Genomic DNA, 25,315 nt, shown 5'->3' with positions numbered 1-25,315 from the left:
AGAAGGGTCCCGCTAGTCCAAACCTCCTCCACAGCCCTGCAAAGGAGGGTCCCTCTAGTCCAGACCTCCTCCACAGCGCTGCGGAGAAGGGTCCCGCTAGTCCAGACTTCCTCCACAGCCCTGCAAAGGAGGGTCCAGCTAGTCCAGACCTTCTCCACAGCCCTGCAGAGGAGGGTCCCGCTAGTCCACACAGCATTAACAGAGTTAGACACTCAGAGACACAAAGACACAGAGACACAGAGTCACAGAGACATGGAGACACAGAGACATGGAGACACAGAGACATGGAGACACAGAGACATGGAGACACAGAGACATGTCCCGGGTCAAATCTGACCCTTTAATAAATGTCTATATCTGAAATCTGAGTTTCTTTTTAACTAAATTACCATAAACATGGATTCCTTCCAACGCTCTTTCATTCCTCTGATCTCAACTATTAGTCAAAATAATTCATAATCTCTGCTTTTTTAACTCTAATATTAGGTATAATTCTATATAAATGAGGGTTATTGACCATGGATTCCATAAAGTATAAAACTAGTAAGGTGGTGGTGGTGGAAACTAAAGAAAAGTCTGAAAAGTCTTTTTGACCCGGGAGGACAACATGAGGGTTAAGCTCAGAGGAACGTTCAGACCTGGTTACTCCTTCTCAGTCCTAATGTTTCCTGCTATGTGTACTTGTGTGTACATGTGTGTACTTGTATGTGGACCCGTCCTCACCCTTCCTGTGGGCGGCCTGGACCAGGCTCCTGAACTGCTCCAGGGTCCCGAGCTCGGGGGAAATCTCCTCGAACCTCAGACTCACGGCTTCGTCTGGGGGGGCCACGTGGACCGGACCGAGCAGCAGACCCCGGACCTTCAGCTGGGACAGACTGCCCAGCTTCTGCTCCACGCTGGGGGGGGGGGGGGACGGGGGCGGGGGGGACGGGGACGGGGGACGGGGACGGGGGGGGGCAAACAGATATCAGAGACGTAGCGTTAGCTTCGTGCCGACCCTTCCTTCTACTTCTCTCCCTGTAGTCCAGGAAAAGGAGCATTTTACAACACACTACTTGGAAAAGTTCCTTTTTATGCATCAAAGGTTTCTTGGAAAATTAATTTTAATATGCAAATGTGCTTTACACTAGTCAAACATACCCAAAATACACACACACACATATATATATATATATATATCTTATAAAATGATAGTCTTCTACCCATAGACTGCGTCATATTAATTATAATTAATATGATACAGTCTATGCTATTACCCATATTTAAATCAATATTGTGGGTAAAATTATTGATTTATTTGCCATGTAATAAGTGGGATGATGTAGAGTGAGGCGGTTGTCGTAGCGACTACATTATCCCTTTTATTTATTTTATTTTATAGTATCTCCTGCATGACTTTATGCAGGAACAATGCGTTTATTAATGCATCAATTTGAGCATTTCATCATCATAATTTCTGATTTATTAATGAAGTTCATGTCTTCATCCTCAGGTAAATCAGTAGTCAACGTGACCACACACACACACACACACACACGCACACACACGCACATACACACACACAACACACACGCACACACACGCACACACACACACGCACACGCACACACGCACACACACACGCACACACACACACACCCGTCTGTGTGTGTTCTCACCCTTGAGGTCTCCGGTGGGACTGAAGACCCGGATGTCCCCGATCCGGTACAGCGGGCCCCCGCTCCACCACTCGGTGGGGGGCAGGTCTCTGCAGCGCGGCGCCTGCAGGATGATGAGCACCGCCCCCCCAAACATCCCCAACCAGCCCAGCCAGAACACCACCAGCAGGGCCCAGCGGGTCCGCACCCAGCTGGACACACACACACACACACACACACACACACACACACACACACAACACACACACACACACAGAGAGAGAGACACACACACACACACACACACACACAAACACACAACAACACACACACACAAACACAGACAGAGAGAGAACACAGACACACACACCACACAGAGACAGACACAACACACAACAGAGAGAGAGAGAGACACACACACACACAGAGACACACACACAACACACAGACGACACAGAAGAGAGAGGCACGAGGGAGAGGGGAAGAAACACAGAAAACAAGACACCACAACCAACACACGCAAACACACACACAAGACAGACAGAGAGAGACACACACATATGTTACAGTTCGTTTCTACAATGATAACTGTTAACCTGAGAGTCTGTCTGTGGTGTGTATGTGTGGTGTGTGTGTGTGTGTGTGTGTGTGTGTGTGTGTGTCTCTCTCTGTGTGTGTGTGTTGTGTGTGTGTGTGTGTGGTGTATGTGTGTGTCTGTGTGTGTGTGTGTGTGTGTGTGTGTGGTTGTGGTGTGTGTGTGTCTGTGTGGTGTCTGGTGTGTGTGTGGGTGTGGTTGTGTCTGTGTGTGTGTGTGTTGTGTGTGGTGTGGGTGTGTGTTTGTGTATGTGTGGTGTTGTGTGTTGTGTGTGTGTGTGTGGTGTCTGTGTGTGTGTGTGTGGGTGTCTGTGTATGTGTGTGTCTGTGTGTGTCTGTGTGTGTGTGTGTGTGTGTCGTGTATGTGTGTGTCTGTGGTGTCTGGTGTGTGTGTTGGGCCCCTCCTCACCCGGAGTCCCGGCCACCCTCAGCAGCTCCTCTTTGTTCAGCCCGGTGAATTTCACCTGCTCCTCCTCCTTCTCCTCCTTCTCCCCCTGCTCCTCCTGCTCCTCCTCGGGCATCTTCAGCTTCACGGAGCCGTTCTCCGCCCCGACGGCCTCGGCCCGGTCTCCTCCTCCGGTCATCGGCAGCTTCTCCTGCTCCTCCTGGTCCAGGTCCGCCTCGCTCACATCGGCCTCCGTTGCATCAGCATCCGCGGAGACCGGAGCGGGATCCTCCGCCGCCTCCTTCGGATCAGGGTCTTTGGTTTGATCCGGAGCCTCCTGCAGGTCCACGTTGGTCTCCTCCGTGGTCATACCGGCCAGATCCGTTAACGTCCCGGTAATTAACCCGATAAAAGAATCACAGGGCCGGTCGGTTCTGCACCGTCACTCGTGTCCTAAAACCTGTCTGTCTCCGTCTGTCTCTGTCTGTCTGTCCGCAGCGCTGCAGCTAGTGATGCCTTCAAGTCTGTCGGAACTATGGGAACTCAGAGTGTCCGCAAACCTCTCAGAGTCTCCTCTAGCCCTCATGTTGTTTTGTCCTCGGGTCAAATTTGACCCGTTTTCAGTTTTTTTTTAATCACAAATAACGGGCCTTTGAAATAAGCTGAAAATGTCAACATGAGAAATATCAAATGACTTTGGAAAAATAAATTAAAAAAGCGCCCAAAACATTGAAAAAGTGACAAAAATGTCGGAAAATTCTGATAATAGAATATAGATAATATTGTGCATTCAACAATAACATACTTACAAACTATAACTACACTGTCTGCAACGCTGCAGCTGATGATGCCTTCAAGTCCGTCGGAACTGTGGGAACTCAGAGTGTCCACCAACCTCTGAGTCTCCTCTAGGGAAACATATTGGGAATATTTTGCATTCAACAATAAAATGCTTACAAACTATACATTAAAATCCATAGACTCTATAAAAATCTACAGTGACGGGCAAAAACACAACTAATTAACCCTTTGCGTTTCCTCAAAAACGTACAAAAATCTGACATTTTGTCCCTTTTTCAGACTCTTTTTTTTTTTAGTTTCCACCACCACCACCACCTTCCTAGTTTTACCCCTTTTTGGAATTCATGGTCAATAATCCTCATTTATATATGAATTATATCTAATATTAGACTTAAAAAAGCAGAAATTATGAATTATTGTGACTAATAGTTGAGATCAGAGGAATGAAAAAAGCGTTGGAAGGAATCTATTTTATGGGAATTTGGTTAAAAAGGAACTCATATTTCAGATATAGACATTTATTAAAGAGGACAGCGGGGGGGTTAAAAGAATTGATGGGTCTATAAAAGACATTTCACACATTAGACTGCACCACTGGTTGCTGCTCTATAGAATAAAAACCCAACGGAGATATCTGAGAAAAAGGTGGAATTATGTTTTTATTTTTAATATCACAAGAAACGAGCGTTGCTGTTTCCAAAGATCCTTTAACGTCTTTTCATCAACTACAAAGTGTGACAGGCTGTAAATAACATCACGGGACGCGCGCACGCGTGTGTGTGTGTGTGTGTGTGTGTGTGGAAAGAGTGTTTGTGTGTGTGCGTGTGAGAGAGAGTGTGTGAGTGTGTGAGAGAGAGAGACAGAGAGAGAGAGTGAGTGGTGTGTGTGTGTGAGAGAGAGTGTGTGAGTGTGTGAGAGAGAGAGACAGAGAGAGAGAGAGAGAGAGTGTGAGTGTGTGTGTGTGTGTGTGTGTGTGTGTGTGCGTGGTGAGGGGTGTGAGTGTGTGTGTGCGGTGTGAGGTGAGGTGTGTGTGAGAGTAGAGTGTTTGTGTGTGTGGATGTGTGAGAGAGTGTGTGTGGTGTGTGTGTGTGTGTTTTGCGCGGGTGTGAGAGAGTGTGAGAGAGAGTGTGTGTGTGTGTGTGGAGAGAGTGTGGAGTGAGGGGTGTCGTGTGTGGGGTGTGTGTGATGTGGAGAGTGTGTGAGAGAGTGTGTGTGGGGTGTGTGAGTGTGAGAGTGTGGCGTGTGAGTGTGAGAGTGTGTGTGAGAGTGTGGAGCGTTTGTGGTGGTGTGCTGTGTGAGAGAGTGTGTGTGTGTGTGCGTGTGTGAGAGAGTGTGAGAGAGAGTTGTGTGTGTGTGTGATGTGTGAGAGAATGGTGTGTGAGAGTGTGTGTGTGTGTGAGAGAGAATGTGTGGTTTGTGAGAGAGTGTGTGTGTGTGTGTGTGTGTGCGTGTTGAGAGGTGTGGTGTGTGTGAGAATGTGTGTGTGTGTGTGGTGTGTGTGTGAGAGAATGTGTGTGTGAGAGAGTGTGTGTGTGTGTGTGTGTGGTGAGAGAGATGGTGTGTGTGTGTGGTGGAGAGAATGTGTGTGTGAGAGAGTGTGTGTGTGTGGTGTGTGAGAGAGAATGTGTGTGTGAGAGAGTGTGTGTGTGTGTGTGTGAGAGAGAATGTGTGTGTGTGTGTGTGTGAGAGAGAGAATGTGTGTGTGTGTTGTGGGGGGGGGGGGTTGTAATTGCATCTCTGATGAGGAATTTCCCAACATTTTTCCTCAACTGGATTTCTTACTCACTACTCTACCTTCTCCCCCCCCCCCCGTGCTGTAGGCACTGTGGAACTGTCTCTACTCTGTGGGGTCAGGTCTTCCAGAAGTTGGGGTTGTGGTTCAGCCTGCGCTGGAAGTTCTCGTACCACCGGAGGAGGCAGCTGGAGGGGACGAAGGTCTCCGAGGACCCGGGCTCCATCTGGGCCGGCGTCACGGCGAAGGACGCCGAGAAGTTGAACAGGCTGTCCAACATCTTCTGGGTGAAGAGCAGGAACGAGTCCACGGTGGACACGGCCGCGCTGGAGACGGGTATCTGCTGCGCCAGCTGGTCCAGAGCCTCCTACCGACACGCCCACCTGCAGGGGGGGGGGGGGGGGGGGAGTACATTTACTCATGTACACGGGCTGTCCTCGGGTCACACTGACGCTTTCTCCGATATTTTCTAACTTTCCCGAAGTTCTTTCACACTTTTTACAAGTCTTTGTCAATTATTTTTTCTGTTGTTTTTTGGGGGGGGGGGGGGGGGGGGGGGTAACAAGTACGTTTACATGATGTTAGGGCTGCACGATTATGGCCAAAATGATAATCGCGATTATTTTGATCAAAATTTTGATCGCGATTATTCTCACGATTATTTGTTGATTTTAACCAAAACAAATTTTATTGTCACATAGGCTGTTTATAACTGGAGAGGGAGTGTGATGGGGGGGGGGGGGGGGGGGGGGTGATGGGGGGGGGGGGGGGGGGGTGGTGATGGACGCTACTCCCAGAGAGACGGCTGGTCATTATGAACGGGTCCAGCACGGGTCGAACGGCGGATACACACGGCGTGTGTATGAAACGTCTGTATCTTCACTGCGCTGCATTTTTATGAACTATGATGTTCTGGCCATGGGTCACATCTCTGGTCCTGGTCCAGGTCCTGGTCCTGGTCCAGGCTACGGTCCAGCAGCTCCGTCTCCCACGCTGTGACTCTACCAACTGAAGTTAGCTGCATTCAAAAACTTCTTCTGTGTTCTTCGCCGTAGCGGCCGCGATAACAGTTACCCGCGGAAACACTGGTACAAATACAGGTTTGCCCCCTCATACTTAACAATATACAGCTGTGTTAATGAAAAATTAAAACTGTAGACAAACATCAGAAGTGTGGACCGGCGGGCGCTGTGTGGCGGGGCGCGGAGAGTAAGAGGAGAGAGAGTTAGGACGAGAGAGCGTAGAAAGATCCCACACAGACACGGCTTTACAGACGAAATGGGTCATGTAACGCAAAATTAAACCGTATCCATATAAACATGCATTGCAGCGGATGCGAGGACATTAGCACCGTGCGTCCTAGAGGGAGCTAACAGACCCCTAACCAAAGACGCTAACTAGCTAACAGCTAACAGACGCTAACTAGCACCGACTAGCACTGGTCACTGCTGTTGTCTGAAAAACAACAAATGGGACAAAGTGTTGCGTTTACTGGTAAACTGGTAAACCTTGAGACCGACGTATTACCGACTGCTATCTGTTGAGTTGTCCTCCCGTCCCTCTGTCCTCTGGGACTGTCTCCATCTAGAAACTTAGCTGCACGGGGTGCAGGGAACTACTCTGATTGGCTCATGAGCAGACGGGTTAACGGAGCGGGAGATTGGCTTTGCAAAAAACCCGGAGCGTTCTATGAAATGACGCTTTATAAAAAATAATCGCTCGATCACGCAAATTTGATCGTGGGAAGTCCAAATCGTGATCGCGATTAAAATTCGATTAATTGTGCAGCCCTACATGATGTCATTGCGTCAAATTGACGCTTTCTCCGACATTTTTTGTCCTTTTATGACGTTTTCTAACTTTTCCCGAAGTTCTTTCTCATTTTTCATAATGCCTTTGTCGATTATTTTTTGGGGGGGTTTCTTTAATTAGTTTAATCTTGTGTTTACTGGGGGGTTAACTGAGGGAGGGGGGGTTACTGGGGGGGGTTAGCTGGGGGGGGTTACTAGGGGGGGGTACTAGAGCTATGATCACAAGTGTCTCTGTAAGAAGTCATTCCGCATGAAAAAAGAAATCTGAACTTTGGTTTCTTTAGACAAATTTCCAAGCCCCTCCCTCCCTCCCTCCCCCTCTCTCTCTCTCTCTTCTTCAGCCTCTCTCTCTCCCCGCCACCCTCCCTCTGTCTCTCCCCCCCCCTTTCTGAGAGTCAGAAGTCAGAGTTGTGGTAATATAGACCTTTTTGTTTACATTTTGTTTATAAATAAAGTTACTTATTAATTATTGCCCCTTTTTTTTTTTTTTTTTTTTTTTTTTAAACTTGACCCCCTGTCCTGCAAAGTGTCTCTGCACACGTCCCTGCTGAAGGACTTTCTTCCTATGAATCAGTATTTAGCGTGTTAGGACACGTGAGACATCTGTCTCTCTCAGTCTCTCCTCCCCCTCTGTGTCTCTCCCTGTATTTAGTGTGTAGGACACAGGGGACATCTGTTTCTCTCTGTCTCTCCTACCCCTCTGTGTCTCTCCCTGTATTTAGCGTGTTAGGACATGTGGGACATCTGTCTCTCTCTCCCTCTCTGTCTCGCCCTGTATTTAGTGTGTAGGACACAGGGGACATCTGTCTCTCTCTGTCTCTCCCTCCCCCTCTGTGTCTCTCCCTGTATTTAGTGTTAGGACACGTGAGACATCTGTCTCTCTCTGTCTCCCCTCCCCTCCACCCCTCTAGCGATCTCTCTCCCTGTATTTTTTAGCTTTTAGACACAGGGCCATCTGGTCCTCTCTCTGTGTTGTCTCTCCCTCCCCCTCTCTGTCTTTCCCTGTATTTAGCATGTTAGGACACGTGGGACATCTGTCTCTCTCCTTGTATTTAACGTGTTAGGACACATGGGACATCTGTCTCTCTCTGTCTCACCCTCCCCCTCTATGTCTCTCCCTGTATTTAGCGTGTTAGGACACGGTTGGGACATCTGTCTTCTCCTCCTTGTATTTAGGCGTGTTAGGACACATTGGACAGTCGTCTCTCAGGTCTCTCCTCCCCCTCCCCCTCTGTGTCTCTCCCTGTATTTAGCGTGTTAGGACACATGGGACATCTGTCTCTCTTGAGTCCCTCTCCCTCACCCCTCTGTTGGCCTCTTTCTCTCTCCTCCCTGTATTTTAGCGTGTGATGACCGTGTGACATCTGGTCTCTCTAGTCTTCTCTCCTCCCCCCTTTATTTAGCGTGTTAGGACACTGGTACATCTGTCTCTCTTGTCTCTCATCTTCTCCCCCCCCCTTATTTAGCGTTAGTACTAGTGTGACATCTGTCCTCTCTCTCTCTCTCTCCCTCCAACCTCTGGTCTCTCTCCTTATTTTTAGCGTGTTAGGACATTGGGACAATCTGTCCTCTCTGGCTTGTCTCTCCCTCCCCCTCTGTGTCTCTCCCTGTATTTATATGCTTGTTAGGACCGTGGGACTCCTGTCTCTCCTCATCTCTCTCCTCCTTCTCTCCCCTGTATTTAGCGTTAGGACCAGTGGGAACATCTTTCCTCTCACTCTGTTTCTTTCTCCTTCTTCTTCTTTCTCCACCGTCCCCTCTGTGTCGCATCCCCTGTATTTAAATCCTTGTTAGGACACGTGTACATCTGTCTCTCTCTGTCTCTCCTGACCCCTCTGATGTCTGTCTCGTCTCGCCCTGTATGTAGTGTGGTAGGACACGTGGGACATCTGTCTCTCTCAGTCTCTCTCCTCTCGGCCCCTGCAGTTAGCGTTATACATGTGGGACATCTGTCTCGTCTCTTGCTACGGCCGGTTCTCCCCTCCCCCCTGTGTCCCTCCCTGTAATTTGTAGCGTGTTAGGACACGTGGGACCCATTGCTGTCTCTCTCCTGTCTCTCTCTTCTCCCTCCGCCCTCTGTGATCTCTCCCTTATTTTAGCGTGTTAGGAACCCCGTGGGACGATCAACCCTCTCTCATCTCTCTCTCTCATCTCCCCCCCCCCCCTGTATTTAGCGTTAGGACATGTGGGACATCATGTCTCTCCTGTCTCCTCTCTCAGTCTTCTCTCTCCCCCCTCCCGCCGTGTGTGTCCTCCCTTATTTTAACGCGTGTTAGGACTGTGGGCACTGTCCTGTCTCTCTCTGTCTCTCTCCTCTCTCTCTGCTGTCTCTCCGCTCCCTCCGTGGGTGCTGTTTCCCCGTCTCTTCACCCCTCCTCTGCCAGCTTGTATTTTTTAGCGGTGTTAGGACATTGGACACTCTGTCTGTCCCTCCTGTCTCGTTCCCCCTCTCCTGTCCGTCCTCTCTCTCTCTCTCTCTTTCTCCCCTCCCCCTCTGTTTCCTCTTTCTCGCCTGTATTTAATCGTTGGACAATGTGGAGACATCTGGTCTCTCTCTTCTCTTCTCCTCCTCTCCTCTTCTTCCTCCCTCCCCTCTGTGTCTCTCGCCTGTATTTTAGCGTGTTTAGACATGTGGGACATCTGTTCTCATCCTCTGTCTCCCCCCCACACCCCCCCCCTCTCTCTGGTCTCTTCTCCTCCTCCCTTTTGTGTCTCTCCCCTGTCTTTTAGCGTGTTACGACACGTGGGACATCTGTCTCTCTCATCTCCTCTCTCCTCCCCCTGTATTTAGTGTTTAGGACTGTGGGACATCTGTCTCTTCTCTCTGGTCCCTTCTCTTCTCTCTCTCCCTCCCTCCCCCTCTGTGGTTGTCTCTCGCTTATTAGCGTGTTAGGACCCAACGTGGGACAATCTGTTCTCTCCTCTGTCCCTCCCTCCTAACCCCGCTGTGTCCTTTCTCGCCCTGTATTAGTGTGTAGGACACAGGGGACATCTGTCTCTCTCTGTCTCTCCTTCCCCCTTTGTGTCTCTCCCTGTATTGTTGCGTGTTGTAGGCCACCGGGGACATCTGTCTCTCTCTTGTCTTCTCTCTCTTCCCTCTCTCTGTCCTCTCCCTCCCCCTCTTTGTCCTCTCCCTGTAATTAGAGCGTGTTTAGGATGACAACGTGGGAAAAAAACAAAAATCTGTCTCTCTCTTCATCCTCTCTCGCTCCCCTCACCCCCTCTCCTCTCCCTCCCCCTCGTGGCCTCTCTCTCTCGCCTCATCTCTCTCCTCTCTCCTCTTCACTCTCTCGAGTCCCCCTGTATTTAGCGTAGGACAAGTGGGACACATCTTTCTCTCTCTGTTTTCTCTGTCCTCTCCCTACCCCCTCCCCCCCTGTGTCTCCTCCCTGTATTTAGCGTGTAGACATGGGGGACCTCTGTCTCTCTCTGTCCTCACTCTCCTACTCTTTGGGTGGTACTCTCTCCTCCTTGTCTCTCCCTGTATTTAGCGTGTTAGGACACGTGGGACATCTGTCTCTCATCTCTCAGTCCTCTCTCTCTCTCCCCATTCTCCTCTCCTGCTTCCTCTCCGTCTCTCCCTCTCCTCCCCACTGTATTTAGTGTATGACTGTGGGACACCTCTGTCTCTCTCTCTGTCTCTTCATCCCCCGCCCTGTCCTCTCCCACTGTCCTCTCCCTCCCCCTCTGCTGTGTCTCTCACTCCTCTTCTCCCTGTATTTATCGTGTTACAACACAGGGGAGCCATCTGTGCCTCTCTGGTCCCTCCCCTCCCCCCTTTGTGTCTCTCCCTGTATTTAGCGTGTTAGGACACAGGGGACATCTGTCTCACCGACCTGAGCCACGGAGGGCGACAGAGACGAGGCGGCCATCATGCCGGACGTGGTCGCCCCCGACCTCGCCCCCCCCTCACCCGAGATCTTAAAGATGGCGCTGGGCTTGTCGTTGGTGATGAAGCCGGCAGGCTGCTGCCAACACAGGGGGGAGCGCCGGCTGGCCGGGGGTCCGGACAGAGAATTAGAAAAAAAAGACCCGCGCCCCCGCAACTCCCCCCGTCCGCGGCGGGGAATAGGCAACCGTGCCCATCATAAGACCACCACGCACGTGGTTCACCGCTCTCCGTAGTCCCGTCAGTGTCGACACGAACTTGTCCGGAGAGACCTGGACCAGCGTCCGGTCTGCCTGCACCAGCGCGGAGCCGGCAGCCTTCCGGCCACCCAGACAACCCTGACCTCTCCGCTGGGGGGTACGTGGACGGGACGGGGTTACGTGTGACACAACACCGTTGCTCCTCGTGCGGCCGCCGGGGACGCTCACACGGGGCTTTGTCTTCTCTCTTGATGATGACAATAAAATATATATATATTATTATTATTATTATATATTGAACTATTTTAAAATGCTGAAAATAAAGAAGACAAAAATATTTTAAATTCGTGGAAACAGCAGCTTTTCCCCTTAAAACCTCCGACTAAACGAGATTTTATGGCCACATGTACCGCTTTTCGTCTTAATTTTTTAATGTATTTGTTACTTTTTAAAAAAAAATTATTTACATTTTAGTAAAAATTAATTTGATGTTTATGTGCTGGAAAAAAATAGATATACACACACACACGTACACTACTAATAACTAATATTTGCACCCAGGAAAACGCTGTTCTTTTTTGTATTTCAATCCAAATCACGATATTTTTCCATTGCTGTATCCTTTCTAGCCTCAACTGACACTAACCGTTAGCCGTTAGCATTAGCCGTCAGCTATTAGCCGTCAGCCATTAGCCGTAGCCGTTAGGGTTAGCCGTCAGTCGTTAGCCACTAGCCGTCATCCATTAGCGTATGCGTTAGCCGTAGCCGGAAGCGTTAGCCGTCAGCCATTAGCCGTAATCCGTTAGCCGTTAGCGTTAGCCGTCAGTCGTTAGCCATTAGCTGTAACCCGTTAGCGTAAGAGTTAGCCGTTAATGTTAGCCGTCAGTCGTTAGCCATTAGCCGTCATCCTGGCGTAATGCGTTTGATCCGTAATCCGTTTACCTATGCTTATCAGTTAGCGTTTAGCCGTTATCCAGCCCCCTTTAATTGTAAACATTTTAGCTTTAGCTTCATGTGTACATAAGGGTGTAGCAGAAGGAGCCACCACAGTATAATTACTATACAATACGTAGTGAAGTAACCCCCCAAACGACTCGGGCGCCCATGATCGTACTCTCACATGCAGGCTGTGTGTATGTATAAATGCCGCGTTACACCCGTTTGATCCGCCTCACCGAAGAACTCGGCGGAACTTGTGTTAAAGTTACCGGTAAAACAGGACTGACTCCCGCCGCCGGTGGAGCTGTTCATGAAGGCAGGTCGGTAACGGACCGGTAGAAACTTCTAGTCTAGCCCCGTGGTGGTTCCGCCGGTAACGGACCGGTAGAAACTTCTAGTCGAGCCTCGTGGTGGTTCCGCCGGTAACGGACCGGTAGAAACTTCTAGTCGAGCCTCGTGGTGGTTCCGCCGGTAACGGACCGGTAGAAACTTCTAGTCGAGCCCCGTGGTGGTTCCGCCGGTAACGGACCGGTAGAAACTTCTGGAGCTTGTTTCGGCTCCAACTGCTCGAGTAGTAAATGCTCTGCGCTCTGCCCCGGGTGGTTGTCAGCCTATTGAAGGGGGAAACTCTGCCCTGCTAATAGACTGACAGGCGCATGTTGCCCAATTTTGCTCTCTCTGTTCCTGTTTTTTTTAACCGCATTATCATTTGAAATATCCAGAGATAGCAAACCCTTTTTTTTTAACCGTGATTATGACGTGTTTGGATAGGTAACTCGGCACTCGGTAGCAACTTTTGTTCGCCTGGCAGACAGAGCGCAGGGATAAATCGTCGGTGGCGCAGCCGCTCGATGATTCGTTCATCAGCCAGCAAGCACAACCGGAAGTGGGGTTCATAAAGAATAAAAGCCCAAATGTCGTGAAACATCTTTAAAGTGGCAATAAAATGCCACACGATTGGGAAGTAAATTATAATAAAGACATTGGTATGTCCTTATGAATTCTGTATTACAAGTAGGCTAATTAAATAAAACCATTTACATTTTGCACATTTAATGAAAATTAATTAATTTTTTATCTTTTTTTAAATGTATAAATATGTATGTATACAGTATGTATGATAATAAAGGTTTTGCACTGTGTGTGTTAAAAACAAGAGACAAAAACATAAGAAATTGTCAAAAGAAATCTCATAAAAGTGACAAAATCATAAAAACAAATTCTCCAGAAAGCGACAAAAACTCTGATAAAAACGTGACAAGAACTTGGTAAAAAGCCCAGTTTTGATTTCATATGGTACACCTAGAAAATTATTAAATGTTTTAAAAAAAAAGTAGATTTTGTTTTTCAACAGATTATTATTATTTTATTTTGAAAATCAATAACCGGATGTATTCTGTGTTTTCACGTCTTTTTTATATTACTTAATCACATACGGCATCTCTCTGATCTCTCATTCCCTTCTACTACTCGCTCTCTCTATTCTCCTCCCTCCCCGCTCTCCATCTCTCCTCTCTCTCTCTCTCTGACTTCCTCTCATCCTACTACTCAATTCCCGCAAGCACCCTCTCTCTTCTCCCTCGACCTCTACTCCCCTCTCATTCTCTCTCTCCTCTCTCTCCTCCCTCGACCCCCTATCTCATATCTCCTCCACTCTCTATCCTCCCTCTCACACCTCTCCTCCTCTCTTTTGCTCTCTCTTCTCACTCTCCTCGCTCTCTCTCTTCTCTCTCCTCTTCCCTCTCTCTCTCTCTCTCCCCTCTCCCTCTCTCCCTCTCTCCCTCTCCCCTCTCTCTCTCCTCTCTGTCCTCTCCCTCTCCTCTCCCCTCTCTCTCTCTCTTCTCTGTCTCTCCTCTCCTCTCTCCTCTCTCTCCTCTCTTCTCTCTCTCCTCTCCCTCTCTCTCTCTCTCTTCTCTCTCCTCCCTCTCTCCCTCTCCCCCTCTCTCTCTCTCTCTCCCTCTCCCTCTCTCTCCCTCTCTCTCTTTCTTCCTCTCCTCCTCCCTCTCTTCTCTCCTATTCCAATCATATACATATTTTGATTCTAAATCGAAAAAAAAGTTTTTTCCCCCCAAAACAATCGTTGTTTTATTTTGAAATTCGACAACCGGATGTGTGTTCTGTTGGTTTCCGCTAACTTGACAGTGGCGCTACTGCAGCTCGGCTGGACGGTCGCGTGAAGAGCGTCAAAACAAACGGAAATTAACTTTCTGCTCTTTTGTTTCTGAACGGACTCACGCTTCGGATTAACGGGTTTAACGGACACTAGCAGGTAAACCGTCCGGTTTATCCGGTTTATCTCCGGTTGGTCTCCTAACTTCTGCCCGTTACCTAGCTAACCCCGGCTAGCCACCCGATGCTAGCTGCTGTTATGGGATTATTAACGTGAATAAAGAAGCTGTTAACACGTTATTATGTTACGTTATGTTAGTTTTTGTTTAATTTCGGCTGTTGACACACTCCTGTACATGTTGTACTAACGATGTTGCGTTTAAAGGTCTTTAAATGTGTCTGTTAAACGGGACTCTGTTTACATTCTGCTGAAGGTAAAGTTCAGTCAACCAGACTCGGTGCAATGTTTTGAGAGTTTAAGAAATCCCAAATAATAAATGTCACATTTTATTGATGCATTGATATATTTTATGTGCATGTTATCCGCCTGTATCGGTACTTGACGCTTATTTTAATCATATTACATGTTTTTGTTTCTGTTAACACTGAGAAAATATGATAATTATCTATAGAGAGAGAGTATTGTATGCTATTTAATAATGAGAACAGTTTAAGTACACACACATACACACACACATACACACACACACCACAAACCACCAAAACACAAACAAAACACACACATAACACACACAACACACGGAAGCAACACACACACACAGCGAAGCATACACACACAGACACACACACTGGTTTAAAAGTGTTTTAATTTAGACAGACGGTTATTTTTAGTCTTCCTGCTTCTGTGTGAAGTCTGTAAGTGTGAGTGTGTGTGTTTGGGGTGTGTGTGTGTGTATGTGGGGTTTGTGTTGTCTTGTGTGTGTTGTGTGTTGTGTGTTGTCTTTGTTCAGTGGTTTTGTGTGGTGTGTGTGTGTATCTGTGTGTGTGTCTGTCTTTGTGTCAGTGTGTGTGTGTCGTGTGTAGTGTGTTTTGTGTGTGGTGTGTTACCTGTGTGTCATGTGTGTCGTTGTGTTGTGTGTGTGGTGGTGTGTGTTGGGGTGTGTTTCTGTCTTTGTGTGTGTGTTGTGTGTGTTGTGTGTGTGTGTATCTGTGTGTGGTGTCTGTCTTTGTGTCAGTGTGTGTGTGTGTGTGTGTGTGTGTGTTAGTTAATGGGGGTGTGTTGAATAATGTATGAGCTGCTTCTGTCTCTCAGATATTCTCTGAGCGTCTCTCTCTTTCTCCCCGTCCTGTTCCGGTCCGATCTGCTCTGTCGTCTCCAGTGGGACAGACAGACTCGTCTCCAGTGGGACAGACAGACTCGTCTCCAGTGGGACAGACAGACTCGTCCTTCTGAGTCCCGGTGAGCTCCGGTTCTGTTGACGGCTCGCTGGGCTGTTCCCACAGAACCTCACTTGTCTCAGTTACTGCTCCTATGATGTCTCTCAGACGTCTCAGATGTCTCAGATGTTACAGATGTCTCTCAGATGTCTCTCAGACATCTCTAATGTCTCAGATGTCTCTCAGATGTCTCAGATGTTACAGATGTCTCTCAGATGTCTCTCAGACGTCTCAGATGTTACAGATGTCTCTCAGATCTCTCTCAGATGTTACAGATGTCTCAGATGTCTCAGATGTCTCTCAGATGTTACAGATGTCTCAGATGTTACAGATGTCTCTCAGATGTCTCTCAGATGTTACAGATGTCTCTCAGATGTCTCTCAGATGTTACAGATGTCTCTCAGATGTTACAGATGTCTCAGATGTCTCAGATGTCTCTCAGACGTCTCAGATGTTACAGATGTCTCTCAGATCACTCTCAGATGTTACAGATGTCTCAGATGTCTCAGATGTCTTGTTCTGTCCTCAACTCAGAGACATTCTGGTCCTGTCTCAGAGGAGAGAAGACACTGGAACATAGTCATGTGTAACATGATGACATCACACAGACACACGCACGCATGCACGCACACACAGACAGACGCACACAGAAGACACACACACACACACACAGACACACGCAAACATGCACGCACACACACACACACAGAAGACACGCACGCTCAAAGACACGTAAACATGCATGCACACACATGCAAACGGACACACACACACACTCAGAAGACACACACGGACACAGACACACGCAGAGATACGTGCACGCACACACACAGAAGACACATGCACATACACACACGCGCAAACATGCAGACACACGCGCACACACACACACACACACACACACACACACACACACACACACACCACACACACACACACACACACACACACAGACTAACACACACACACACACAGACATACCCTCTTCTCCTTTTTCTTACGTTGTCTGAGCTGTTTCCTCCTTCTGTTTGCGTCTGACAGGATTTGGGGGAATGGTGGCGCAGGGCGGGAGGCTACGCTGAGCGGAGGAGGAGGAGAGGAGGAGAGGAGGAGTAGAGGAGGAGGAGGAGAGCAGCATGGAGCAGACCAGCATGGAGCAGACCTCCAGCCTCCTGCTGAGCGAGGCGGTCTGCAGCCAGCTGCCTGAACACCAGCGACCTCAGTCATCTTCCAGTGGCTCAGCCAGTGAAGAGAAGACTCCCCCACCCCCCGGGTCAGTCTCACTAGTATAGATACACACAAAACACACACACCACAACACACACACACACACACACACACACACACACACACACAACACACACACACACTCACACACAGATACACACACACTCACACACTCTGTTATACACACACACCACACACCACACACACACAAAACAGATCACAAAACACTCACACACTCTGTATACACACACACACACACACACAACACACACACACTGTTGTATACAACACACACACACACACACACACTCTGTTATACACACAACACCACACACACACACACACACACTCTGGTATACACACACACAACCACACACACACACTACACACCCACACACACACTCACACTCACACACACACACTCACACCACACACACACACACACACACACACACACACACACCCACACACACCAAAAGTCAAGTCAAGTCAAGTAAATTTTATTTCCTTAAAAAAAAAATTACAGTGCTAAACCCTCGCCATCTTCCCCAAAAAAACCAAAAAATAAAAACAATCCACAAATACACTACAATTTACATAAACAAGGGAAAAAAAAAAAAAAGAAGAATAAATAAATAAAAACTTATCCAAGTACTTTTTTAAAGTGCTTTTTGTGCTGTTAATAGCTGAGGGATAAAAGAAAGGTACCTCTAGTTGGTAAGGGAGGTTTTACCTACCACTCCTCTAGCCCCTGGGCAGTTACCTTAAGAGGGGACCGGGTCCCCGTTTTTTTGAGTCATTTTTATAAGATCTTAAATTACCTGATCCACGTATTTAACTCTCCCACCTTTTTCCCAAACCCCTTTTTAGTCACCCTTAAATCCCCCTTCCCTTACCCCACTTTTCCCCCCCACCCACCCAAGTAACCCAAAACCCCAAAAATTGACTGACATAAAAAACTTTAACCACACCCGTTTTCACTTTAAAAAGACTGCAATTCCTAAACAGTGACCCGGGACTAATTTTTCATCAAGAAACATGATGGGACCATTTTTAGCCGTCGTTAAAAAAACCCCCAAATATGGTAGTTTCCTCTTTTTCTTTTCCCTTTTGATTTCCACTGCCTAGCTGTGATTTATTTTCCGTAACTAAAATTAATTTTTTAGTTTTTTAAACTTTGAGTTCCGGGAAATGAATCACAGAAACAAAAAAGGCTTATCCATTCGTAGCACCTAAGTCACATTTAAATTTAACCCAAGGCGCTTGTCGTCAGCAAATTAAAAAATGACAGGGCCAGCTGGGGGGTAGTCTCCGGTAAAGTGAAAAGAAAAGGTGAAAAAAAATTCCCGAGGTGCCCCTTTTTTTGAAAAAATTTGTCGACTAATTTTTGATTAAAACTTAACAAATTGGACCTATTTTCAAAAAATTTAAATGGAAAGCTAAAAAACCGGAATTTCATCTAAAAGTTTATTTACGAGGAGTGTGGTTTTTGGGGATTGAAGTGAGCAAAAAATCATAGATGAATTCCAACCCCGCCCCCCCAATCCGGGTGAGCATAGACATGCCCAATTTACGAAAATGACCTCTCCCCCTTTCCTTTTCTTAAGAAAATTGGCGGGGTCGAGAACTGTCCACAGGGCTCAGACTATAAACAATTTTCTCAATACCCAAGTAGGGGGTTAAAGCCAGGGTTAGATCATTCAACCCACAAAGTTTTTTTTTTAGGCTGGTATAATGCAAGTTGTTTCCAAAATCAGGAAAAAATTATGAGAAAAAAGTAATTAAAAAAACTTGAAAAAAAGTTCCAACTGAAAAACCAGCCTTTAATACTTTGGAGACAGTCCCTCGGGCCGCGCTTTTTTGCTTTGCCCCATAAAAAACCTTACCTCCTGGGGTTTTTTGTGGGAAGCACATCCCCTGGTTCTCAACCTTTTTCCCCAAATCTTTGTCTCATCAGAAAAATTATCTTTTCAAATCTTAAAAAAATGATTAGGTTTTTTGCATTCTTGTGCCTTTTAAAGGAAAATATTTACCTTCCCTTCCCGCTAAATTCCCCTCTTAACCGATTTCCTTCCAGACCTCTTATATCATTTATTTAAAATAATTTTATTTGCTTTTTCGATTTTTCTTTATTTATCCCCTTTTTTAAAATCTTTTTGGGGTCTTTTTCAGTGTTCCCTTTTTCCCCTACAAATATTTCTTTTTGCATTAAAAATTTAATTCGCATTCATCCCGGGTTTACAATTTTCATTACTTAACCCCCCTTTTTTCCCCTACAACCACATCTTACAAAATTGATTTAATACCCCCCCCCACATCGGTCAGAAATTCATTTATGTCCTTTGGGACTATTTTCAAAAAACGCCCCGTCCGTATTTTTGAACCTCTTCAGTCTTCAACCTTTCCGAATCTTTTCACCGTGATGTTACCCTTTTTTTTCCTCTTACGAGTGGGAGATATTTGGGGAAAAGAAAACAAATTTTGGCCGCCTTCCCAAATTGGGCAGATTTGGACATATAGCTCCCTTTCTTGGTGAGCGTGGGCGAGGGCCCCTTTTCCCCCCTTTTTTTCTCTAACAGTTTGGGGTATGGGGCCCACTGCTTTTAAGCAATGGTTAAACTCCATTATACCAAAAACCCTCAGGCGACGCGTTCTCATCCCGTGCACGGCCCCTTGGACCTTTGGCCGCCCCTTTCACATTTTTGTGGGCCAAAACCCCCATTTCCACCACATGGAAAAACCCCGAGGGAAAAAATTGGGGGGAACCCTGCAGTCAGGATCCAGAGTTTGGGGGGCAGGTAGCTCTTAATGGCATGTTTTGGTTGACAAAATTCGTCCCATTAATATACTATAAATCCCCGCCCCCCTTTTTTCCCGAATCCTGTTTGTCCCCCCCGAACACTTTAAATCCCCACCGCAATATTCTCGTGTGATTTCTTTTAGCCAATTTTGGGGAAAAAAACCCTAAATTATTGATTATATTCGGGAGGAACGAGCATTGGCCTCGTTATCCTTTTGTTCCCAATGACGACATTTCCCCGATAAAGACGGAATGTAGGGCCAATCTCCGTGTTAAATCCTTTTAAAAATCCGCCAGCTTACCCCCTCGTTTGTTTCTTTTGGGAATCTTTTGGGAAAACCCCCAGGGTACAGTGACCCCCCCCCCCCATATCCCAAAAACAGCTCCATCCCTTTAATTCCAAAGAATAACAAAATCTTGGGGCAAACCCCTCGGCTTCCCCAAACTGCAAGAGGTACGTAAAAAAAAAGCAAAAACCCACTTGTTGACGCCATCCCCCTTGAAGGTTAAAAAAATTAAAAAATAAACGGGGAAGAAAGGTGTTGGTAGCGTGGTCTGCCCCAGGGCAGGAGGAAGTCCACACACACACAACACACAACAAAACTCTGTTATACACACACACACACTCACACACTCACACAACAAACACCCACCTCTGTTATACACACACACACACACACTCACACACACACAGATACACAAACACACAGACACACACACCACACACACACACACACAGATATACAACACACACCCCACCACACACCACTCAAAACAGGACACCACACACTCAGACGGGACCCACCACACATACACACACACTCCCCACACCCACACCCACACAACACACCACATCACCACACTTCAACCCACACTCAGCCCAGACACACACAAAACCCACCTCTCAGACAGAACACACACACACACACACACACACAGAGACAGAGACCCCAACTCCACACACACACCACAGAGACACACACTCCCCCACACACACCGTGGTCAAAAAAAACAGGGAGACACTATGATCTAGAGTCACGACTCACTCTGAAGATAATCATCATCACTCTCTCACTCACTCTACAAACACACACACACACACACACACACACACACATATACACACACACACACAATATGTGGCCCTGAGGGAAACCCTGAGTCCGTGTCTCCTTCCAGGCCGAGATCAGACAGAACCAGCGGCGCCTGGTCGAGCAGCTATCGGACGTTCTGATTGGCTCCCCCGGCCCGCCCACCCGCTGGCTGCTGGCCCACTGCGTGGCCCTGCTCTTCCGCCTGGGAGACCCCATCGCTGCCAGCCTATTGGTCGACAGGTGCAATGACATCATCCGAAGCAAAGACGACTCTCCGTCGGGACTCCCGACCCGGCTGTAAGTCCCAGATGCGTTCACGGCACACAGGAAAAGATCGGAGAAAAGAGTGTCCCTTTATAGCATTAATATGCCCCCCCCCAGCCTGCCTATGGCCCCCCAGTGACTAGAAATGGAGAGCCCTGGGTACCCTGCTCTGCCTTTGAGAGAATGAAAGCTCAGATGGGCCGATCTGGAATCTTCCCCTTATGATGTCGTAAGGGGCCATTTCTGAGTCTCCTCAAAGCTACAATCAGAATGGCACATACTTCTCAGATCGTATTAGGGACCCCTAAGGGCTATATAAAAAGACTTCAGATACAGTATTAGGGGACCACAAAGGGCTTATAAAGAGATTTAGATACATTATTAGGGGCCACTAAGGTCTATATAAAGAGACTTCAGATACGTATTAGGGGACCACTAAGGTCATATAAAGAGACTTCAGATCCCGTATTAGGGACCACTAAGGGGCTAAAATAAAGACTTCAGATACAGTATAGGGACCACTAAGGTCTATATAAAGAGACTTGAGATACAGTATTAGGGGACCACTAAGGTCTAATAAAGAGACTTTAGATACAGTATTAGGGACCACTAAGGTCTATATAAAGAGACTTCAGATACAGTTTAGGGACCACTAAGGTCTATATAAAAGAGACTTCAGATACAGTATTAGGGACCACTAAGGTCTATATAAGAGACTTCAGATACAGTATTAGGGACCACTAAGGTCTATATAAAGAGACTTCAGATACAGTATTAGGGACCACTAAGGTCTATATAAAAGAGGCTTCAGATACAGTATTAGGGACCACTAAGGCTCTATAAAAGAGACTTCAGATACAGTATTAGGGACCACTAAGGTCTATATAAAGAGACTTCAGATACAGTATTAGGGGACCACTAAGGTCTATAAAGAGACTTCAGATACAGTATTAGGGACCACTAAGGTCTATATAAAGAGACTTCAGATACAGTATTAGGGACCACTAAGGTCTATATAAAGAGACTTCAGATACAGTATTAGGGACCACTAAGGTCTATATAAAGAGACTTCAGATCCAGTATTAGGGACCACTAAGGTCTATATAAAGAGACTTCAGATACAGTATTAGGGACCACTAAGGTCTATATAAAGAGACTTCAGATACAGTATTAGGGACCACTAAGGTCTATATAAAGAGACTTCAGATACAGTATTAGGGACCACTAAGGTCTATATAAAGAGACTTCAGATACAGTATTAGGGGACCACTAAGGTCCAGATGTCCTCATGTCCTAATGTCCTGATGTCCCTCCTGTTTCAGGGCGGCCATCGCGTGTCTCGGGTCTCTGTTCGAGCAGCTCGGCCGGATGCTCATCGGCTCCTTCAGAGACTCTCTGTCCAACCTGCTGAAGGCCATGAAGACCGCCGAGGTCTGTCTGTCTCTCAGTCTGTCTGTCTGTCTCTCATGTTGTCCATCTGTCTCTCGGTCTGTTTATCTCTCAGTCTGTCTGTCTGTCTCTCTGTTTGTCTCTTGGTTTGTCTGTTTCTTTTTTTCTGTCTCTCAGTCTGTCTGTTCCTCGGTGTGTCTGTCTCTAGGTCTCTCTGTCTCTCAGTTTATCTGTTTGTCTGTCTCTCTGTCTGTCTCTCTGTTTGTCTCTTGGTCTGTCTGTCTCTCTGTCTGTCTCTCGGTTTGTCTTTCGGTCTGTCTGTCTCTTTGTTTTGTCTCTCAGTCTGTCTGTCTTAAGAAGCGTCTCGGCAGGGAAGTGACTCCCCGTCCCCGTCCCCGTCCCCGTCCCTCTCTCTCAGTCTCAGGGCCGGTACGAGATCACGCGGAGCTTGGAGAAGATCCTGCGAGGTTTGGGGGCCAGCGCCGCGCCGGGTCACCGAGACGTCTACAAGGCGGCGAGGACCTGTCTGACGGACCGGTCCATGGCGGTACGCTGCGCCGCTGCCGAGGTAACGGAGACCCCACACACACCACACACACACACACACACACACAAAACACACAAAACCACAAAAACCACGCACACACACACACCCAACAGTACCACCACACACACAGGACCACACCAACCACACACAAAGCAACACCCACAAACACCACACAAAACACAACACACCACACAAACACACACCACAAAACACACACACAAACCTTGGAACAAAACACACAATGGACAACCAAAAAAGCATGGCCACAAACCACAAGAGATTATAAAAACACAACCCCAAACACAGATACATGATAAACACACACACCAAACAAAAAAACACACAAGACAAAATAATTGCAAGTCCAAAAAACAAGAAGATACAAATGTCCTTAAAATGACGGTGTCACAAAACACAAACACCCAAAAACACACAACCAAACACAAAAACACACACACCCACCACACACAAAACACACCCACAACACACACACACACACACACACAAAACAAAAAGAATTAAAAAAGGTCTTACAAAAGGGGCAAGGTTGTCTACAAATCACAAAAAGATATAGGACTGCGTATTAACCCTTTAAGTCCTGTGTGCCCCCCCCCCCCCCAGTGCCTGCTGGAGCTGCAGAGGGAGGCGGGGTTCCTGTGGACCAGCGAGCTGGAGAACGTGGCCTCGCTGTGCTTCAGGGCCTTCGAGGGATCCAACCACAGCGTCCGAGCGTCAGTCGCCAGGCTGCTGGGGACTCTGCTGGCTGCAGCCGTGGAGCCCTCCCGGCAGACGCCCCCCCGCCAGGCCCCCGGTACGCAACAGTGGGGGGGGCAAAGAATCCATTCAGGCTCTACTGACTCAGTATCTATTCATGGAATCACAAAAAATTGATTCACATTTTTTAAAATTTTAATTTTTAATTTTAATTTTTTTGTTTTTTAATTTTAATTTCAATTTTTTTGGGGGGATTTAAAAAAGAAAATTATTTTATTTTTTGGTATTTAAAAAAAATATATATTTTATTTTTGGGATAAATTAATTATATTATTTATATATTATTTTCAAATTTTTTTAATTTTCTAATTTAATTTTTTATTTAAAAATTGGATGGGTGTGATTGATGGGGTGGGTGGATATTGAGGGGTGGGTGGATTGGTTGGATGATGGGTGGGGTGATGATGTGGTGGTGGATGATGGGGTGGAGATGTGCATGGGGGTGATGGGGGATGATGGTGGGTGGAGATGGTGGATGATGGGTGGAGATGGGTGGGTGGATGCTGGGTGGGTATGTGGGTGATGATGGGGGATGATGGGGATGGGTGGTGATGATGGGTGGATGATGGGTGGGTGGATGATGGGTGGATGTGGGTGGTGTGGGGTGGATGGGTGGTGGGTGGATGATGGGGGTGATGATGGATGTGGTGGAGGGATGTGGTGGTGGGTGGGTGATGGATGGGTGGATGATGGGTGGGTGGGTGGGTGGGTGGATGGATGGGTGGATGATGGGTGGATGATGGGTGGATGATAAAGTGTTTTCTGTTTTCCCAGCAGCCCCGCGGCCGGCTGGGCGGGGGCGGAGCTCCCTGGAGGAGGCGATGGATCTGTTGTCGGGGGGGTTCCTGCGGGGCGGGGGGGGTTTCCTCCGAGCCAGCGGAGACAGGCTGAAGGGGACGACCTCCGTCAGCAAGGACGTCCGCATCGGAGTCACGCAGGTGGGTCGCCATGGCAACGAGTGGATTAGGGAATTTACACACACACACAAACACTAGGGGTGTAAATAGACACACACACATGCATGAACACTAGGGTTATAAGTCGCACACCCCCCACACACTCACACAGACCCCCCCCATGTCTCGCCCCCAGGCCTGCGTGGTCCTGGTCTCCATCCTGGGGGGGTCCTGGTTGGAGGGGTCCCTCCCGTCCTTCCTGTCCCTGCTGATGGAGCTGGCGTCCCACGGCCGGGCCACGCAGACGCCGGGCGACGCCGCGGTGACGCGCCGCTGCGTGTCCTTCGTCCTGAGGAGCACCCTGGGGTGCCTGCTGGGGGAGAAGGCTCAGACCAACGCCGCCAAGCAGCTCTGCGTCGCCGTGGCAACGCAGCAACGAGCCGTCGGTGAGCGCCGAGACCTCCGCCCAAATAACCACGACTCATCATTATCAACACCACGTTCTGCCTCTTCATCAGTTTAAAGGAACAGACGCACAACATGATTGTGCGTCTTGACACACTGTGTCTGTGTGTGTGTGTGTGTGTCTGTGGTGTGTGTGTGTGTGTTGTGTGTGTGTGTGTGTGTATTTCTATGTGTTGTTTGTGTGTGTGTGTGTGGTGTGTGTGTGTGTGTGTGTGTGTGTGTGTGTGGTGTGTGTATTTCTATGTGTGTGTTTGTTTGTGTGTGGTGTGGTGTGTGTGTGTGTGTGTGTGTGTGTGTGTGTGTGTTGTGTGTGTTGTATTTCATGTGTGTGGTTTCTGTGTGTGTGTGTGTTGTTTTTCTGTGT

General features: G+C 47.7%; 3 protein-coding genes and 1 long non-coding RNA gene across 4 annotated transcripts in view; 1 reads left to right on the top strand and 3 right to left on the bottom strand.

The window, feature by feature from the left end:
• LOC116670553 (4F2 cell-surface antigen heavy chain) overlaps positions 1-3,303 on the bottom strand; it is a 7,655-nt gene extending 4,352 nt beyond the window's left edge. The window contains exons 1-3 of the mRNA XM_032501127.1: positions 2,641-3,303; positions 1,659-1,850; positions 724-897 (exon numbers count right to left, since the gene is read on the bottom strand). Of these exons, the coding sequence (XP_032357018.1) occupies positions 724-897; positions 1,659-1,850; positions 2,641-2,986 (712 nt within the window). The 5' untranslated portion in view covers positions 2,987-3,303. The remainder of the gene's footprint in view (positions 1-723; positions 898-1,658; positions 1,851-2,640) is intronic.
• Positions 3,304-5,263: 1,960 nt separating this feature from the next.
• On the bottom strand, positions 5,264-12,300 carry hikeshi (heat shock protein nuclear import factor hikeshi). The gene is made up of 4 exons (XM_032499801.1): positions 12,205-12,300; positions 11,065-11,199; positions 10,782-11,006; positions 5,264-5,516 (listed from the first exon to the last, which is right to left on the bottom strand). Exons 1-4 carry the CDS (start codon positions 12,298-12,300, stop codon positions 5,268-5,270), a joined length of 705 nt encoding a protein of 234 aa, XP_032355692.1. The 3' UTR covers positions 5,264-5,267.
• On the bottom strand, positions 7,403-8,102 carry LOC116670617 (uncharacterized). Its single transcript, XR_004327071.1, has 2 exons — positions 8,058-8,102; positions 7,403-7,852 (listed from the first exon to the last, which is right to left on the bottom strand). It is a non-coding gene; the product is annotated as an uncharacterized LOC116670617 (long non-coding RNA).
• A 1,817-nt stretch (positions 12,301-14,117) lies between the features above and the next one.
• Positions 14,118-25,315, top strand: part of heatr5a (HEAT repeat containing 5a) — a 45,592-nt gene continuing 34,394 nt past the window's right edge. The window contains 10 exon segments of the mRNA XM_032499799.1: positions 14,118-14,257; positions 15,438-15,517; positions 16,537-16,716; positions 16,719-16,768; positions 20,702-20,913; positions 22,203-22,311; positions 22,688-22,837; positions 23,438-23,627; positions 24,368-24,528; positions 24,683-24,986. Of these exon segments, the coding sequence (XP_032355690.1) occupies positions 16,632-16,716; positions 16,719-16,768; positions 20,702-20,913; positions 22,203-22,311; positions 22,688-22,837; positions 23,438-23,627; positions 24,368-24,528; positions 24,683-24,986 (1,261 nt within the window). The 5' untranslated portion in view covers positions 14,118-14,257; positions 15,438-15,517; positions 16,537-16,631.

This window comes from Etheostoma spectabile, chromosome 20 (assembly GCF_008692095.1).
Source record: "Etheostoma spectabile isolate EspeVRDwgs_2016 chromosome 20, UIUC_Espe_1.0, whole genome shotgun sequence".
Lineage (NCBI taxonomy): Eukaryota > Metazoa > Chordata > Actinopteri > Perciformes > Percidae > Etheostoma > Etheostoma spectabile.
The sequence above is the reverse complement of the archived record's forward strand: the minus strand, read 5'-3'. Positions and strand labels throughout refer to the sequence as shown.

Coding starts and splice junctions, on each gene's coding strand:
- hikeshi (XM_032499801.1), bottom strand. CDS start 12,300: ATGAACAGCTCCACCGGCGGCGGGAGTCAGTCCTGTTTTACCGGTAAC. Junction 11,200..12,204: donor GTGAGGCGGATCAAACGGGT/GTAACGCGGCAT, acceptor CGTACCCCCCAG/CGGAGAGGTCAGGGTTGTCT. Junction 5,517..10,781: donor CTCAGGTCGGTGAGACAGAT/GTCCCCTGTGTC, acceptor GCGTGTCGGTAG/GAGGCTCTGGACCAGCTGGC.